Here is a 16,708-nt window from a genome sequence, read left to right as displayed (position 1 = left end):
AAAAATAGCTGACTGCAAACGTGTTGTCTTTGTAAAGAAAATACTTTCACACTGGGAAAATCACATTACAAAGTTGTACAAAATTGCATTTTTCATGATCTTAACGCTTTCATGTATTTACTATGCTCTTATAGATCAATTCCGCTTTTGTGTGTTTCTGTTTTACTGCAGAATCCTATTTAAAGTTGCCTCTAACAAGCACAGAAGCTATAAAAAAGTGAGAAAGAGTAGAGAAAATGTCACAGTCCTGCCAAACAGTGGCTGGAATGTAATTCAAGTCACTAATCGAGTTGCCCACAGGGAGGATTGCACAACTGCAGAAACGCGAATCTTCATTTGGACTTCCTCTAGTATTTACAGGATAAGAGATTGAGGCCCAAACATGTCTGGAATACGAATCAAAGTAGGTCAGGGATACTTGGCGCCAGATTTTAAATATTATTGTTTAGTCTGATATTTCTTAACACATTTTAAGTATTATATATTTATGGAAGCAACATTATTTTTAGACTATCTACTGATGTTTACTTATAGACAAATGGCTCATTTTTTTCAATCCTGTTAAATGAAAATACTTTTTTGAAATGTTTTCTGTTGTGACGTAAATACAAAAGTATACATTTTAAATCAAACACAATCTCAGCATCAGGGTGTTAGTCAAAAGTGATGCACAAATGGTTAGAATGCTGAAATGGTTAGAAGAGGGTGAGAGTAATTCCTCTTATTTTTTTTAATTAGAGAAATGTGGTACCCAAGGAAATACACTACAGAAATTAAATATTGAAGGCCAGGTTACCTGCTGAAATATAATAAGAAAATTTACCCCAACTGTACTCTTTGTTAAGAACACCCAGAAACAATCAGTCACCTGTTTTGGAATTGTAACATTACTGAACTATTTTTGAAAAAAGGTACACGTTTTATAAATCACAAATTTGACTCACAATTTCAACTGAAATTTGAATATATCATGTTTGGCCTGCACGAAAACGACATAAAATCAAACATAAAATTGGCAATTAACTAATTATAATATTTGGTAGGTTCCATATTCACAGGTCTAAATTTTCTTCATCACAACTTTTTTTCCCTGTCAGAATTAAAATCTTATTATTCACACTATTTTGTACTAGTTTAAACAAAAAAGCCATATGTATATGTGAAAACTGTTTGTCTTTGAACATTTTCAATGTATAATGATCTGGTTTTTTTTATATATCTTTCTTGTAATACCTGTGCCATCCCCTGGCATTCTCATTGTTATGACTATTGTTATTGTCGTGCATATTTGTTCTACGTTTTTTGAGCAATTAAAGATAGAAAGAAATAATAATAATAAAAGAAAAATAGAAAAATAAAACATAAAATAAATACAATAAAAGAAAATGGACAGGCCGTTTGAAATGATTTAATGAGTATGCATGGACAAAATATAATTAACGCATGATTCAGATATTTTTTGGGCCTTCAGAGAAGGCTTTGAAGGCCCACCACTGCTATATAAATAGTGCTAAGGTGTAGGTATTTTATGCATTGCTATCTAAGGAACGTTTTTTTTTTTGGCTCCCTTAGAGGTTGCATTCACCTGTGCTTACGTGGCTGAAATCCAGGGATAGGAACGCCTTTATTTTCATGTTGCGTTTACATGCTGCTGGATTTATAAGTACCAAGAAGGCAAACCCGAGAGAACATATTGTGTCGGCATTTGGAAGATGAAACTAGAGTGTTGTGTTAAATTACAAATTAATGGTACTTTTATTTATTTATTGTTATTATAAGGGAAAAAATGTTGTGTGCTTTTTTTAAATTTTTTATAAGACTGTTTTAAAAAGCAACTCTTGAATGCGCCGGTCACCCCAGCTGCTACCTAACTTGAGAGGCAAACGACTTTACGAGAATCACGTGAAAGCCGCATTAAGTCTCATTGAGGCGGTTGTCCCGCGTGCCATATCTTCCATGAAGAACACCGGCCATGAAGACTGATCGATTCACAACAACCGTTCGGGAGGGAAAAAAAAAAACAGCGTGCGGGGTCTTTGTTGACTTTTTGAAGTTGTCTCTACGGAAACGTTAGCCACACCGGGCGGAGCTGGGAGCCGCAGCAGGTGCTTGTGATATACAGCGATAAACTTCGAGGCACTTTTTCCTCTCCACAGATCATCAGTGGATCGGAAAAGCTGTGGGGTCGACAAACGTTTATCACGTTGTGGATTTGGTCAAACTTGGGAGACGCACAGGAATGTTTTTCCCAACTAGAGCTTCTTGGAAGTTGTGTTTTCCCAGGAAAGATCAGCCTCTTGTTCCGTTTTTTCATCTCGTAAACATGAGTGAGCGTTCAAGAAAACTTACTCCAACTAGGTCTACGGGGCACCTATGAAATAGTAGCATTTAGGAGTTGGATCAAACGCACGGTTGGCGCAAGCTGGAATATTTAAGCAACTTTTCCAGGTCGTTACTGGAGCAGAAGAAACCATGGAGAAAAGCAAGTCGACCAACGGAACCCAGGTTTTAGCCGCGAGCAGAGCTCAGGACAGAGTCGACAGGTAACGTAACCAACCAATGAATGATTTAAACGTCTTAAACTTTATTTAAAGTTTCAAGAACAACATTTTGGCAAGGAGGTATAAAAAGTGGCTTCTTTTTTTTTTTTTTTTTTTTTTTAACAATTTGAGGTTAATTAATCCTCTGGTTAATGTTCAATTCAAGCTAATAAGTGCCATTGTTTTTTATTTTGTATTTTAATTTTATTCGTTTAAAGTATACCGGAAAACTTAACCCACTTCGAGCATCCCAGTGTTTTTATACATTTTATTTAAAAACAAAAAAAGTTGCCAGTGTTATATAAATAGGGTGGTCATGTGACCCTGTAACCAGCTGATGCTAACTTTTATGTGTTTTGTTTGAACAATTACGTAGACTGAGCTATTCGTACTACATTCTAGAATAAGTGTCTGTACTGAAGGGGATGTTCCACTGTATTCAGACTCATAAATGTGAAAAATATAATGTGCAATCTCCACAGGAATGTCATCATGTCTGCCTGTGTGTACATAAGCCAAATGAGCTGGAGTTGAACGTGGAGTAAGGGTGGAGGGCCACTTTAATGATCATGTGTACCCCGGCTATTGTTTTGACAACAACCACAGTCTTTCATGTGAAACACATTGTTGTGATGCGTCGTTTGTTTTCACACGGGGATGGCTGGGAGGCAGGCTGCAGGTTCCATGAAGAGTGTTTCATTTTTGAGCGAATGCCCTTCGCATCCATGATGGGTATCCCCAGGAACTGCTTTCCTGGAGAGATTAACTCCAGGAAGATTAACATGTTACTTAGGCATTAGGCTGAGGCACATAGGACACAGGACACGCCTTCATGACTGTTTCTCCCCCCGCCATGAATTCTGACTCACTTGTCCACACTGGCACTTTACTTTCTGGAATTGGAATCGACCACAGTTATTTTTCCCTTTTTTTTAATAGAGGGGAAGTAACCAACAGGGATCTAAATATTTATCTGGTGAGCATGTTGGAAATGCCAGGAGATTAGCTCTGTGGGGGAAAGAAAACATGAAAAGTCCTTGAAATGATCCAACACGAATTGGCAACAATGGCTGCAAAGACTGATATCGGTCTGTGTGTGACACAAACATAGAAGTAGTCACTTAAAACAGACAACTTAGTCTATCTTTTATGTCTTCTCCAATTCTGAGAGCTGGTTAGGAAAAGGGCTTCATGACTTGACCTCTCATTCTAAAGGTTCCTAGATTTACTGGGTAATGAGAAGTTTAAGAGGTTTTGGGTTGCTGGAAGTCATATCGTCCTTAGCTGGGTTGGGGAAAGGGGAGGGGGGTTGTTGTTAACACTCCACAGCTTGACTGCTCCTTGGGATCAAATCAGTTTGACTTTCACTTGCAAATATTTGGCAGATTGGGTTTTGTGCATCATTTTTAATGAGAGGAAATTGTTTTTCTATTCTGACAATCACTGTTTCTTATACTCCTCGTTGAAACCATCTCTTTTCATTCTGGTTAAGAAACAGACGTTGCTGTCCTCAAACAAATAGTTTGTATCCATCAGGTGGGGGTGGGTGGCAGAATCGGGGCCACTATAGCTTGCCGTCATCAGATAACTGCCCCCCACCTCGCCACACAAAAGGACGTCCTAAAAGAGAAATCAAGTTCAATAGGAAATGTAAATACATGTACAATGAAAGGAAAGGTTTCGTTTGTGTATTTAATCCGCTTTAATCATCCAATTTTGGATGTCTTCAATGGCACAATTCTATCCCAAATGAGAAAATAAATCTATTAGTTGTTGCTTTGAAATCCCACCCCCCCTTCTCCCCTTTCTTTTAATTATCCCCCATCGCTAACATCCCAACCTCTCCTATTTTTCATCCAGTCCAACAAAAAATGTTTACAATTTTGATTAACATAAATAAAATTTAGCCTCAAATACAAAAGAGGTTTATGCAAATATACACCTTGTGTGTCAGAAGATTCCTAACCCCCTATTGTAATAGTAAATTCTTTCCAACACAAGAGGTCTTCAGCTGTTGGACAAAAAAAAAAGGTTATTTCAAATTGTTTTCAATGACATTGTCTTTGTTTTTTGTTTTCAATCTAGACTGGACCCGTACGGTTTTGAGCGTTCAGTGGACTTTGACTATGCGTCCTATGAGGAGCTGATGTCAGAGTATTTGGTGGTGCTCACCCGCCGGTCTATTAAGTGGTCCAAACTCTTGAAGGGCAAAGGAAAGGTGCAGAAGAATGTCAAATGTGCGTGTGAAAACAGCAGAACCTACAGGGCGAATGTGGCGTGCAGCTCCACTGACCGCTTTCTTCCCTTGCTTCAGTGAAACGGTACGTACGGAAGGGGATTCCCAATGAGCACCGGGCTTTGGTCTGGATGGCAGCCAGTGGGGCTCAGGACCAGCTTGAGAAGAACCCTGGTTATTACCAGTCCATGCTGGAAGCTCAGCATGACCCCAAACTAGTGGAGACCATCAGAACAGGTCAGAGCGCTAATCCTAGAGATCAAAGAGGACTCTCTTTTATTTAACTCTGGAGCAACACCGCTGCTTTATCACACAACGGCAATCAAACAAGTGCAGCCAATAGAAAAGGAACAATATTAAAGAAGTTAATATTTGATTTTCTTCTTATCTATAATTCAATTCCTGCGAAACATTATGTTAGGTGGCTGCAGATGACACTTCTATTGTACAACCCCAAACCAGCTTCATTTCATAGCAGACCCACCGATTAATGCTAAAGTTAAGTTACGTTTGCTTCGTATTGCATTGATAGAAACCTAAAAAATGTATGTGAATTTCAAAAGTTTGATCAAAAAAAAAATGAAATTAAACAATGGAGGGCTGATATAAAAGGGTGTATTATATTTAATTACTGATTCTTTTTTTTTAGTTCCTTGTTGTCTTGGATGCTCGGATTCGCATCCAAACATACATCAGGTATGACCGATGTCTGTTTTTATTTATTTTTTAGATCTCCACAGAACATTTCCAGACAACGTGCATTTCCGCAAGACGTCCAACCCGTGTTTGCAGAAAGCTCTGTACAACGTGCTGCTGGCCTATGGTCACCACAACCCAGCTGTGGGTTACTGCCAGGTAACACTCCTCGACTTCAATTTAGACCAAAACAGACTTAATATGTTTCATTCGTGCACAGAAATATCCGTGGAAACGTGCAATAACTCCAGCCTGTTGATGCAAACATCTGCCTTACAAGGCACCATGGGATGCATGCTTTCCACTGAAATCTCAGCTTTTGTGTGTTTCTGAACGGAATTTGAATCTTTGTGTTGTCATTGACTGAAGTTTAAAGCCGATAGTTTCTAAAGGATTTTAAAAACCTGTACTTTATTTGAAATCTTTAAATGCAATCCTAACTTTTTCATTTCCTGAAAGAGCTGTGTGGTGTTCGGTGTAATCGTGAGCTTGTTTGTCTCCAGGGGATGAACTTCATAGCGGGGTATCTCCTGATCATCACAAAAGATGAAGAAAAGTCTTTCTGGCTGATGGATGCATTGCTTGGGAAAATCTTACCAGGTGTGTATGGAGTCAGGTGTTAACGCTTTGGTCTGGGATCAGAAGAAATCTGACTTTAACTATTAGTATCAACACGCTTCCTCGATACAAAAATAACTTGGTTTGGAGAGAAAAAACCCGTCAAACTACCTGCAGTGACACGAGGTTTTTGTGCAGCTCACAGTGTTATGCTTTTACAGATTACTACACTCCAGCCATGCTGGGACTGAAAGCTGACCAGGAGGTTTTGGGGGAACTGGTGAAAGTTAAAACCCCCCGTGTCTGGCAGGTTATGTCTGACCATAATGTCATGTGGACCCTTGTGGTCTCTCGATGGTTCATTTGTCTCTACATAGACATCTTACCTGTAGAGGTGAGTACTTGTTCTGTGTCTTAACGTTGCTTTTTTTGGAAGTATTTTTTCTACTTCTAAAGTTTGGGAAAGCTAATACTAAAAATGCATAATTTTATATATATTATACACTTTTAAAACTGCAAGTTTTTGCCAAAAAGTTTAGTTCTTCTGCCTCACACCACAGCTTGTTTCTGTCTCCCTCTGCTGGTAGGTTTAGGGAACTGAAAGTTTGTAGCTAACTTTTTCTCTCAACCCTTTAGGATTCAGTTTCCACACAAACACTGGCAAATACAAAATAAGGACACTTATCTTGGATTGTATTTTTTTAATGTATTTTTTCAAAAAAGGAATCCCTCCAAATCAGAAAAATTAACTTTAACCCCATTAGACTAAAGCTCTGGTAGCTTTTTTGCACCTCATCCAGTTATTGTGTTCTTGCTCCCACTGAATATCAAAAGGAACTTTTTTGTTTTCCTTTCTGCAGCTGAATAACGCTTAAAGAATAGCTACATAAAGTCATGCTCCCCACTGCATAAACGTTTGTTGGTAAGGTTCAACCCTGTTGTTGTCTTTCTGCAGACAGTTCTGCGCATTTGGGACTGCCTTTTCTACGAGGGCTCTAAAATCCTGTTCCGTGTCGCTCTGACGGTGATCCACCACAACCAGGCTCTGATTGAAAAGGCCCAGTCCCTGCCAGACGTCTGCCAAGCTTTCAAGGAGATTGTCCGCGGACCATTAGTGGACGAGTGTCACACATTCATGCAGGTAAGGAGCAAAAAAAGCCCATTATTCCCCAACAGAATAATAACATTGAAATCCTCGTCCTCAGAAAATCTTCAGTGAACCCGGAAGCCTCTCCAAGGCCACGCTGACCAAACTGCGGACGACGTGTCGAGCTCGAATCGTCGCTGAAGAATCCTGATCTTATAGCAGCCTGTTTGCACATTTAACTTTGGAACCGAGTCACTGTTAACCTCGTCTTAAAATCTTCTCAAGAAAAGTGAAGTATAAGCTGATCATTTCAAATGATTTAAAAATATATTTGACTTCAATGTGGAATCAAGCACTTTAGTCCAGGATGTATTAGATGCCATCAAGGGGAATCAAACGCTAGCTATGAAGAACTTATTCTGTGATCTTCTCTGAGTAACTGAAGAGTTGACAGAGTCATTTTTGAATTTCAAATAGATGCTTAGAAGATGGTCTGTAAATATTCAAGTAGTGCTTTAGCTAAGTGTTTCTTTATAATGTGACTGTGCTAACCTTTACCACTTTACTCCTCTGGAGAGCACTGATTCTAGCTGAGGATTGTGTGATGAAATGCACAGTTGATTAAAAAGAGCAAATGATTCATTCACAAGTCTTAAATTTACATTTTATTCAGTTGGAGTAATCATGATAGAAAACAAGACCAAGCATTTTCTAGAAAAATAAAGGTTCACGTCGCAGTTTTTCCCCCCCAACATTTCTTCTGAAGGAAAAGCATCCGTGCACTGACTGCATGTGGCCTCAACACGGGATTTTAAAGTTGCACTAAAAAAAAAAAAACTTTGAGCAGTTTATACAGACTTTCAAGACTGATCAGCATTTGAAAACGGAAACATCAAAACACGTCAACCAAGTGTGAAACACATGAAAAGTTTTTACAAAAATGAGGCAGTTAAGCTAACATTTCCTGAAATTAGTGAGAAGTAGCTGCTGGAAAACAACCACTTTTCACAGGATTAAAGGCAAAGAGTAACCACTTTCTCTGGGGTTTGGACACTGACTATGACAGACTTTAGCAATTCAACTCCAAACAGGAAAAGATGAAACTTAATGTGCAAAGCTTTTATTTAATCAGGGTGCTTTCCTTAAAAATATAGCATTTTGCTTTTACTGGACATACACAAAAAAGCTAAGGCCAAAAATCGGATTAGCTGATCTTCAATGTGGAGGAATATTCAGAGCTTTCCCTTTTACAACATAATATTCTTTAAGGCTGAAAGTATCCCTGTGGACAAAAGGAAATTCACTCCGCACTAGCTTTTCTGCTTCACTCCCTCTGCCCAGTCAATTTTATTACTGCTAAAAATGGTTTCAGAAAAAAAATGATTTTATGCCATCAATAGAAATGAATCAATATTTAAGATAAATGTGTTTTAAACTCATCCAATCTGTGATCAGAAGTCAGACGAACAAATCTAAGATGAACTGGGCTTTTCCAACCATCCACAAACATTTAGAAAAGAATCATTTGGATGAACTGATGAACTCCTGCATCCACAGCGTTCTCATTCAGGTTCAGTCTGTTCGGTGCAGGACAAAGTGGCCTCATATGGTCTGGTATCCAGCGTGGCTTCTCTTTCGGCCTATTAGGTATGCGATGAGGACAATCAGCACCAGCCCAGCCAGAGCCGCTCCAACGATGATGGGAATCAACATTTGATCCTGGTCTATTTGACACACTTCAGCTGCACACAGACACACAAAGAAGTGTTATCGCCTTAGAACTGTGCCAACATGATAAATGTTCATTACTCTGACTTTGTACATGTCTGCTGTCCATGTGAACAGTTTTGAAGTTTCTTAAAGCTCAAATCTAAGAAAAGGAAGCTCTAACCTGAGGCAAACTGGGTGGATGTGACGCCAAACGGTTGAACCTGTAGTTCAAACATATTGATGGAGAACGTAGACACCACAAAGAGAGTTTGTTCGGCGTTACACATGTAGGAGTGTCCCAGAGAACTCCTCAGGTAATCCAGACTGGTGTTACTGGCTGAGAAGGGAGCTGTGCAGAAGACGAGAACCTCAACCTCAGTTCAAAGTCTAAAACAAAAATGACGCATGTGGAAAAAGACCGGGTAACGTACACATCATGTCAGTCCAGTTCGCTTGCAGAGTTATCCCGCTTAGATGGTACTTGTTGGATGTTGAGTTCTGTGGAAGAGAAGAAGGATTTGTCAGAAGAATAGAAATAGAGTTAAATGTCAAAGATAATTGATGAACGTACCACAGTGAAGAGGAAGCTGAGCACAGTGGTCTCCTCTTGTGCCAAAACCAAGGTGGCATTGGTGCCTCCACACAATCCAGAGGAGCTGGTCAGATTAGGAGTCAGGTTCAGCAGCTCCTGGACAGTCTGAGAGGGAGAAAAGCTGCAGTGATTAATGAACAGCTCTGCACATGTCTTCCGTGGCTCCTCGTTTGTTCAAACTTTCTTTCTGGAGCTTCTTGGTCAAAAGCTTCCATCTCCAGGACCGTAACTGTAGAGGGCTGTGTTGTGAAGAGCATCCAACTTAAACCAAGCCAAATACATAAATATAAATAGAGGAGATGGTTGTGAGGATGTGGATGAGTCACTATGGCAACCCTAAAGAAAAAAGCCCAACTTGAGATGAAACCCCAAGTGTTGCTTATGAAGCAAAACGATAACCCCCTCCCCAAGTTTTTGTGTTTTCTGAAACCATTTCAAAAACACCAAAGACACACAAAAGGTTCATACTTTTAAAAATAAATTGTGGTCACATTATACATTTAAAATCAACACATGCTTCATTTCTAGCAGCTGAGTCAAAGGTCAGCACAAAACAGCTAGACCAGGAGAAACATTTTAAAAGAATTGTTTAAAAAGAACCAAAAAACTTAATTGACATAACTGAAGTCCTTCAGAAAACTTGGGGAACTATTACTCAAAGATTTCAGAGTTGTAGTTCACTTAAGCTCAATTTTAACAAGTGTTGTTGGTTCAGCAGCACAAACTATTCCAATCCAATGACATGACCAAATTCTGAGGTCAAAGTTCCTTCAATCTACATGTTTTATGACCCCTTAAACTATAGAAACTGCTGTGTCTTACCTTATTCTGAGACTGAGAGAAGTAGCTGACATTGAGCTGCACTCCCATTTTGGCCATGAGACACACAGTGCCGCTGGCGTTCTTCACGGAGTAGGAACCCTGTTCGGGAGTTCCTGCTGGAGTTGGTGACGGAGTGGTCGGTGTGGCTGCACTGGTTGTTGTAGTCGGAGCTCCGGTAGTGGTTTGATCAGCCGCACACACACGCTCTGCAATAAAAGACGCGACAAACGTTTGATCGGCTCCTAAAACGCTCAGGAGAGGTTTTGAAAGCGCGTTGGCCAGGAACATACCAGCGGGACTAAAGTCATTTCCAGGCATGTAGGCCTCCAGCTTCATTTCAGAGAAAGTGACGCTGGGTCGAGTTATGGTGATGGTAGTTGGACTCAGGCAGCGGTAGGTGGTGTTGGTCGGTGCCCAAATCCCCACTGAGGCAGACAGCTCAAAATCAACAGGCCCTGGTACACAGGCAAGCATGTAAACATTAGTTTAAGGAAGTGGTTTGTGGTTAAAAAGGCTCTAATTACATTAGCTTGAAATTGAATCAGTTTGTTTAAATGTAATAATCTGATTCCAATGATGAACTATAGTTTCATTATAAAGATAAAATTATGCTGAAACATTTTTTTACACTGTTATCTGCATGATTTAATTATAAAATCATCTTTCACATGACCTGATGCATCCACAGATGCATCCACAGAGCAGTAAGTTGTCCTACTCACCAGAGCTGTTGGCTTCAGGGAAAAGTGAAGCGTCGCTCAGGTTGTACCGCAGAAACAGGGTGTCCACGCTGTAGAGACTTCCGTTGGTGGAAAAGTTCATGCCAAAATAGTGGCCAGGTCCAAACTTGGCCATCAGCCCCGGGGTGCTGCCGTTTGAGCCACATGAGCTGTTTGCTGAATCGACTGTGGTGGAGTTTGGCAGAAAGACCGACACCGTCCTCTGAAAGGTACGACGGAGAACCAGAGTTCACAAGAAGAGACTGACCTGGGTTTACCTGAACAACTACGCTCACTGGTTCCATTATTTGTTTAGAGTACACTGCTGGAAAGCCCTTTTTGTTTCTTTTGAAATGCTGCCACATTTATAAGGAACAATCATCATTGTCTCACATAGGCTTTGTCCGGATTCTTTCACTACTCAGAGTTTTTTATATTTGCATGTTGCCGGGGTGTCCAAATCTACAATTTAAAAATAAATAAATAAAAATCAGGGGCCCAGGAAATTTCCCATAAGTTTCCTAGTAAAACTAGTGAGCATAGATGATAACCTGACTGGCAAATACAGACCACAATGCATTGCGTTTGAACGATTTATTATTTTACAAGAAAAAAGTGCATGAATGTATTTTTCTAGAAATAATTCAAGTTAATCATCAGAACACAGTGGAGCAAGTGGGAGTGGGAGCAAGTGGATAAATAGTCTCATGAGGCTTTTACTTTGGCAGAGTGACATTAGGCATAGAGAGAATGTGTCCGAATTTTGCTCAAATCCAGGGCACCATGTAGACGTTAGGGAGTAGTGAGGGAGTCCAGACAAAATCCATTAAAATAAATACATCTTTACTGGAAATAGATAGTCTACTTCAATCTCACTGAACACTTGTGGTTTTAACCAATATAAAAATTGTTAGCTTTAGTTCTGGTTGTACCATTTACAAATTAAAAAAAAGTGTGTGTATGTGTGTGTGTGTGTGTGAGGGAGGGGGGGGGGTGTATAATTTGAACAAGCGACAGTTTCCCCATATGAAAGAAACTGTATGCTCCTTTAATTACATCCTTAGAGAAAGTGCACTTACCGTGTCGTTGGTGGTGTTGTATGTGATGGAAAATACTGCAGAGAACTCTGCTTTAATACAGGTGGAGTTTCCCTCCTTCACTTCAAGGGTAACAACTGCTTGAGTGTCAGCTATAAAAGACATTAAAGAAAGCAAACTCAGTAAAGTTAACATGTACCATTTTTTCATGTTAACCAGACTGTAACATCTAACCTAGGGCCGGGTATCACCAATCATTTCCAGAATCGATTTGACTTGATTCAGCAAAGACTGGATCTATTTGATTCACAATTTTCTTTCAATTCACTCCATTCAATTTCAGTTGATTCAGTTTTGAATTTACATGGCTGAAACATTTAGACATATTTGTATAGAAATAAAATCATTAATCTATATATGATATTCCTATTAATCTGATACAGTTCACATACTAAAATATTTATTAGTCAAATAATAAACCAATGAGATTCTTAAGACCATACAGAGTTACATGGTTTCTCAAACGGAGAAGCTCCAACAAAATCATTAACATTGTAAAGGCTCTAAACTAAATAATATTATACAATAAATGATCTGCCTCTCCCGGAGGGCGTTTCAGTTTGACCACTAGGTGGAGCTATAGCTTTCTGCTTTATTCCAGATTATTTGAACAAAAAATTAAAAAAAAACTGCTTTACCAGCGGTCCCTAATCCCCGGGCCACGGACTGGTACCGGTCCGTGGGTCATTTGGTGCCAGGCCGCACAGAAAGAATAAATGACTTACATGACTTCCGTTTTATTTATTTCGGAATCTGAAAGATGTTTTATTTTGAAAGATCGCCCAATTCTCTGTTACATCCGTCTATGTCACTCTTGACGCAGGCCAAGGCGCTCTTCTCCTTCACGTGATAGGTTACCACTAAAATAAAACCCAGGAGCTGGTAAAATGAGTAAAAACAAACGTATTTTGAAGGTTTCTTTGCCAAGGGGGAAAGACCCAGCCAGGACAAAGAAGAGGAGCCTTCGACCTCCCAAAAAAAAAAAAAAAGAAAGCTACTTTTAATAGACAGTCCATGAGTGTGGGAAGGGGAGAGCATGATAGCACCTGTGCGACCTACAATGTCATGCGTGTCAAAATAAAAGCTCAGAGTTCATCTTGTCAGGTCTCTGTTCCTGCTTCATCATAGCGTTGCTACACTGATCGTCCGCCACACCGTAAAGACCGGTCCGTGAAAACTTTGTGTGACGTCATACCAATCAATAATAGGGTTGGGGACCACTGCTTTAGACTACAAATAGTTACGTTTAAAAAAAATGTTTCCCTAAAAGGGTTTGGACAATTCATGGCTGACTATATAAAGCTGTTCATTTAGTCAGCAATGCATGTTTAGGTCGACCGAGCGTTAGCATTAGCCGTCCTATGGGAAATTCTATTATACGTTAGCATTAAGCTAGCAGACTTAATGCTGTTATACGTTAGGTCACCAGAAAAGATAAAAGATCGATCTTGACTTTGATGGATTGATTATTGATTTATTAAGCTTGGATCCATTCAGATCGGTTAATCGATTTTTTTTTAAATCAACCCAGCCCTAATCTAACGCATAAACAACAACATGTTTTTGCTCATCGACCTTTTTCCCAGTACTAGGGGCTGAATGAAATGAGGGAAGCTCGCAGTTTGAGATATTAGTGATCAATATTGCGACAATGATATAACTTGCTGTACATGAACATATAGAAAAACAACCAAAAACATAATTTCCATTTCACTGCAACAGTTGAATGTAAATAAGAGTCAACATAACTCCAAATGGCCCTCGTCTCCGTTGGAGGCCAGCATCTAACATAAAAGGGCTCCATCCCATTGGTCAATGATGTAAAGGAGTCCATCCAATTAGTCAAATCATAAAGGGATTTATTTGATTGGTTAAATACTTCAAGCTGTCATAAGATTGTTTTACCCCGTTTAAGATGACCATTGATCGCAGTTTTTGGCAACTTTTGCAATATGCATATTGCACAGCTTGATTGAGATAACAATAAGTTTGCGTTATTGTGCAGGCCTACCCAGTACTGTCTGGAGATGGCAGAAACACAGTACAGAACAAGACAGAAAATCTCTACTGTTCTTCTCTGCTTTAGATCAAGAACAAAGCCAGTTCTCCGCTCATCATCTAAATCATGCAAATGAAAGTCTGAGAAGATCAGCTTGAAGAAACGACGGAAAGCTTCTGCTAAACATGAACCTGGCAGCGTTCACGCTTACACTGCATGCTATTAATACCAGTAGAAAAGTGCCAAACCCACTGTTGCAAGTCTGCATGCGTGTGAGTGGCTAGCAAACAAATGTATGTGAGACTTATAGATACATCACAAGTTACTGTTAGAAAAAGAAAGATGTTACCTATTTCCTAACTCATTTATGCAATAGAAGACTTTTCATTGTTTGCGCCATGTTTCCCAAAATCTCAGATAGCTGTTTATTAAAGGGAAATGACTCCATCCAAAAATGGATTTAAAAAAAACCCCAACAAAGAATCTGAAAAAATATGTGAAACAAAACAGTTTGCTGGCTAGTATTACTAAGAGAGGTTTTCTTTTTAAGAGTTTGGCCTTTGGGCACAGTCAGCTGCTCACCATACTACTGGTGATTTCATTCATTACTTGTCACGCAGCGGTCTTATGCCATTCTTCGCAATTTTATTGTTCTGCTTTTTTAATCCTCCACACTGAAATGTAAGACAGGCTGTGATCCACCTGTAAACACAGTATGATTTACACATCACTACAATCAGGCTATCGGGTCAAAGCAGTTGTGTGTTCAAAGCATCACACTGCAGATAGCAAAGCAAACATCAGATAAGAGTGTTCTAGATCTACACGGCCATGATGGGAAACACTGGTGGCAGCATAAAAGAAATGGACGAGGATGATACATTTTTACTACAAAAATGGTTAGATTTAGACATTTTGTAGTGATATCCTTCATCGGGATTAGATTCTGGAGCTTTGAATGATTACAGCACTCATGCTCTGCTCTAGAGGGCCCCTCTATGCAGCACAAAAGCATCATGGGAGTCATGTGAAGCTCTCAAACACAAATCAACAACGAATGTGTTGGTCCACAAGAAACAAAACGCAGAGCTATACAGTAGGACGATTAAAAAAAATAAATGCTATATTATGCCACATTATTTTGGGTTTTTACCTTTTATCATAGATATTAGAGAATTTAAAAAAAGGAGTTTTAAAATAAAACACTTATCAAATTGCTTGATTAATTTGGAAGGACTGAGGTCAAGAGACTTAAAAAGGAAAAATAATGAAGCAGTTATAGTTGAGAAAAACCACAAGAAATTGGATGGTTTTCCTTTTCTCAACTAAAAATATACACTAAAATTGATGAGTGCATCCACATAATTCCAAGCTACTAAACTAGGTAGTACTTTTAACCAAGCGTGTTTATTTTAAATATATATAAATCATGTTCATGACCTTGAATAAAGTGTTTTATGACAATTTAAAGGGAAAGGAAGTGGCGCTTTAACAAAGAAATGTGTCGATTAATGATTTGAAACATGTACAAAAATCGCGTTTCTTAAATTTCGCCTATATTTTTTTTCTTAACATTTTTTAATTCATACCATGACAAACTAGTATTTAAATGAGATGGGGCTGCTGTTTCTTATATAACAGTGACTGTGGCGTTAAATCAACTTAACGCAGCGCGTTATGACTGAACTTCCCACTGTTAGCTCACCATTTCTGATTCATTCTGGGCATTTTAATGGTCATATTGGGTGTTTGGTAACGTTATACATCGAATTTTAGGGTTTTTGAGTGCGATATATGTTTGGATAAATGGGAAAACTGTGACATCATCACAGCCAACAAACGGGTTCGGTGTGTTAGCATAAGAGGCTCTAAACAACAACGCACTTACCTAAAACTGCTGAACAGACGATGAAGAGTGCGACGAAGGATGGAAAAGACTTCATTTTGGGGTAAAAAAAAAAAAAACAATAAGAGAGAACAAGAAAAAATCCCTGATGGAGGGTTAGAGTCGCACAGCTGAAGGCGCAGGTGGGTCTGGCTGCACTTGACTTGACCCAACAGATGCCTGGCTAAAAAGTACCGCCTAGCTCACTTAGCTAACGTTGCTAATCTGATTCTCGTTCGTTCCCGGCAGTCCGCGTTTACATCCGCACAGTAAGGTGGTGATGAGGGTAGGAACCAATAATCGGAGTGAATTGTCGCTCACCGCCGCACCATCTCATCTGAAAACACCAACAAGTCTATCATGTGAACGGGAAGAATTTAGAGCAGCCCAGTCACGTGGGACCCCCCCCTCCCTTCCCCTGTTCCGTGAACTGCGCTCGTCTGATCTGCAAGGAAAACACACAACGCGACACACACACACACACGGTTAATGTAATAAACAGCAGTTTCTTCACGAAACAGCCCCAAAACTAAATATATCTACCGCTTTGTGTGAGTCATCATAAAATGTGTGGTATAATAATGGCTTCTCATACAAGTGTCATGAACCTCGAGATAAAAAGTCACAAAAGTGGATTTTTTTTGTGGTTAGCTAGTATGAGTTGGTGCACCTTGTGTGTGGTGAGCTGACACACTTCACAGGACCATGCAACCCCCCCTGAAAGGAGTCTTAGCATGTTCCTGCGACATTTTTGCTAATTGCACTGC

The 16,708-nt window shown here is 39.5% G+C and overlaps 2 protein-coding genes across 2 annotated transcripts; one reads left to right on the top strand and one right to left on the bottom strand.

Annotated features, from left to right (window-relative positions):
* Nucleotides 1–1,626: 1,626 nt before the first annotated feature.
* grtp1a (growth hormone regulated TBC protein 1a) lies at nucleotides 1,627–7,766 on the top strand. The gene is made up of 8 exons (XM_023953389.2): nucleotides 1,627–2,543; nucleotides 4,626–4,777; nucleotides 4,855–5,013; nucleotides 5,507–5,631; nucleotides 5,976–6,072; nucleotides 6,252–6,424; nucleotides 6,986–7,171; nucleotides 7,236–7,766. Exons 1-8 carry the CDS (start codon nucleotides 2,473–2,475, stop codon nucleotides 7,326–7,328), a joined length of 1,056 nt encoding a protein of 351 aa, XP_023809157.1. The 5' UTR covers nucleotides 1,627–2,472; the 3' UTR covers nucleotides 7,329–7,766.
* A 3-nt stretch (nucleotides 7,767–7,769) lies between these two features.
* lamp1a (lysosomal associated membrane protein 1a) lies at nucleotides 7,770–16,373 on the bottom strand. The gene is made up of 9 exons (XM_004067070.4): nucleotides 15,945–16,373; nucleotides 12,040–12,149; nucleotides 10,964–11,183; nucleotides 10,532–10,696; nucleotides 10,242–10,447; nucleotides 9,399–9,524; nucleotides 9,259–9,325; nucleotides 9,009–9,176; nucleotides 7,770–8,859 (listed from the first exon to the last, which is right to left on the bottom strand). The coding sequence occupies exons 1-9, from the start codon at nucleotides 15,997–15,999 to the stop codon at nucleotides 8,720–8,722; spliced, it is 1,257 nt and encodes a 418-aa protein (XP_004067118.1). The 5' UTR covers nucleotides 16,000–16,373; the 3' UTR covers nucleotides 7,770–8,719.
* Nucleotides 16,374–16,708: the final 335 nt, after the last annotated feature.

The sequence above is a fragment of the Oryzias latipes genome, chromosome 3 (genome assembly GCF_053564925.1).
Source record: "Oryzias latipes strain Hd-rR chromosome 3, Olatipes_Hd-rR_3.1".
NCBI classification, from domain to species: Eukaryota; Metazoa; Chordata; class Actinopteri; order Beloniformes; family Adrianichthyidae; genus Oryzias; species Oryzias latipes.
Note: the sequence above shows the minus strand (reverse complement) of the source record. Positions and strands in the feature narration are given on the sequence as shown.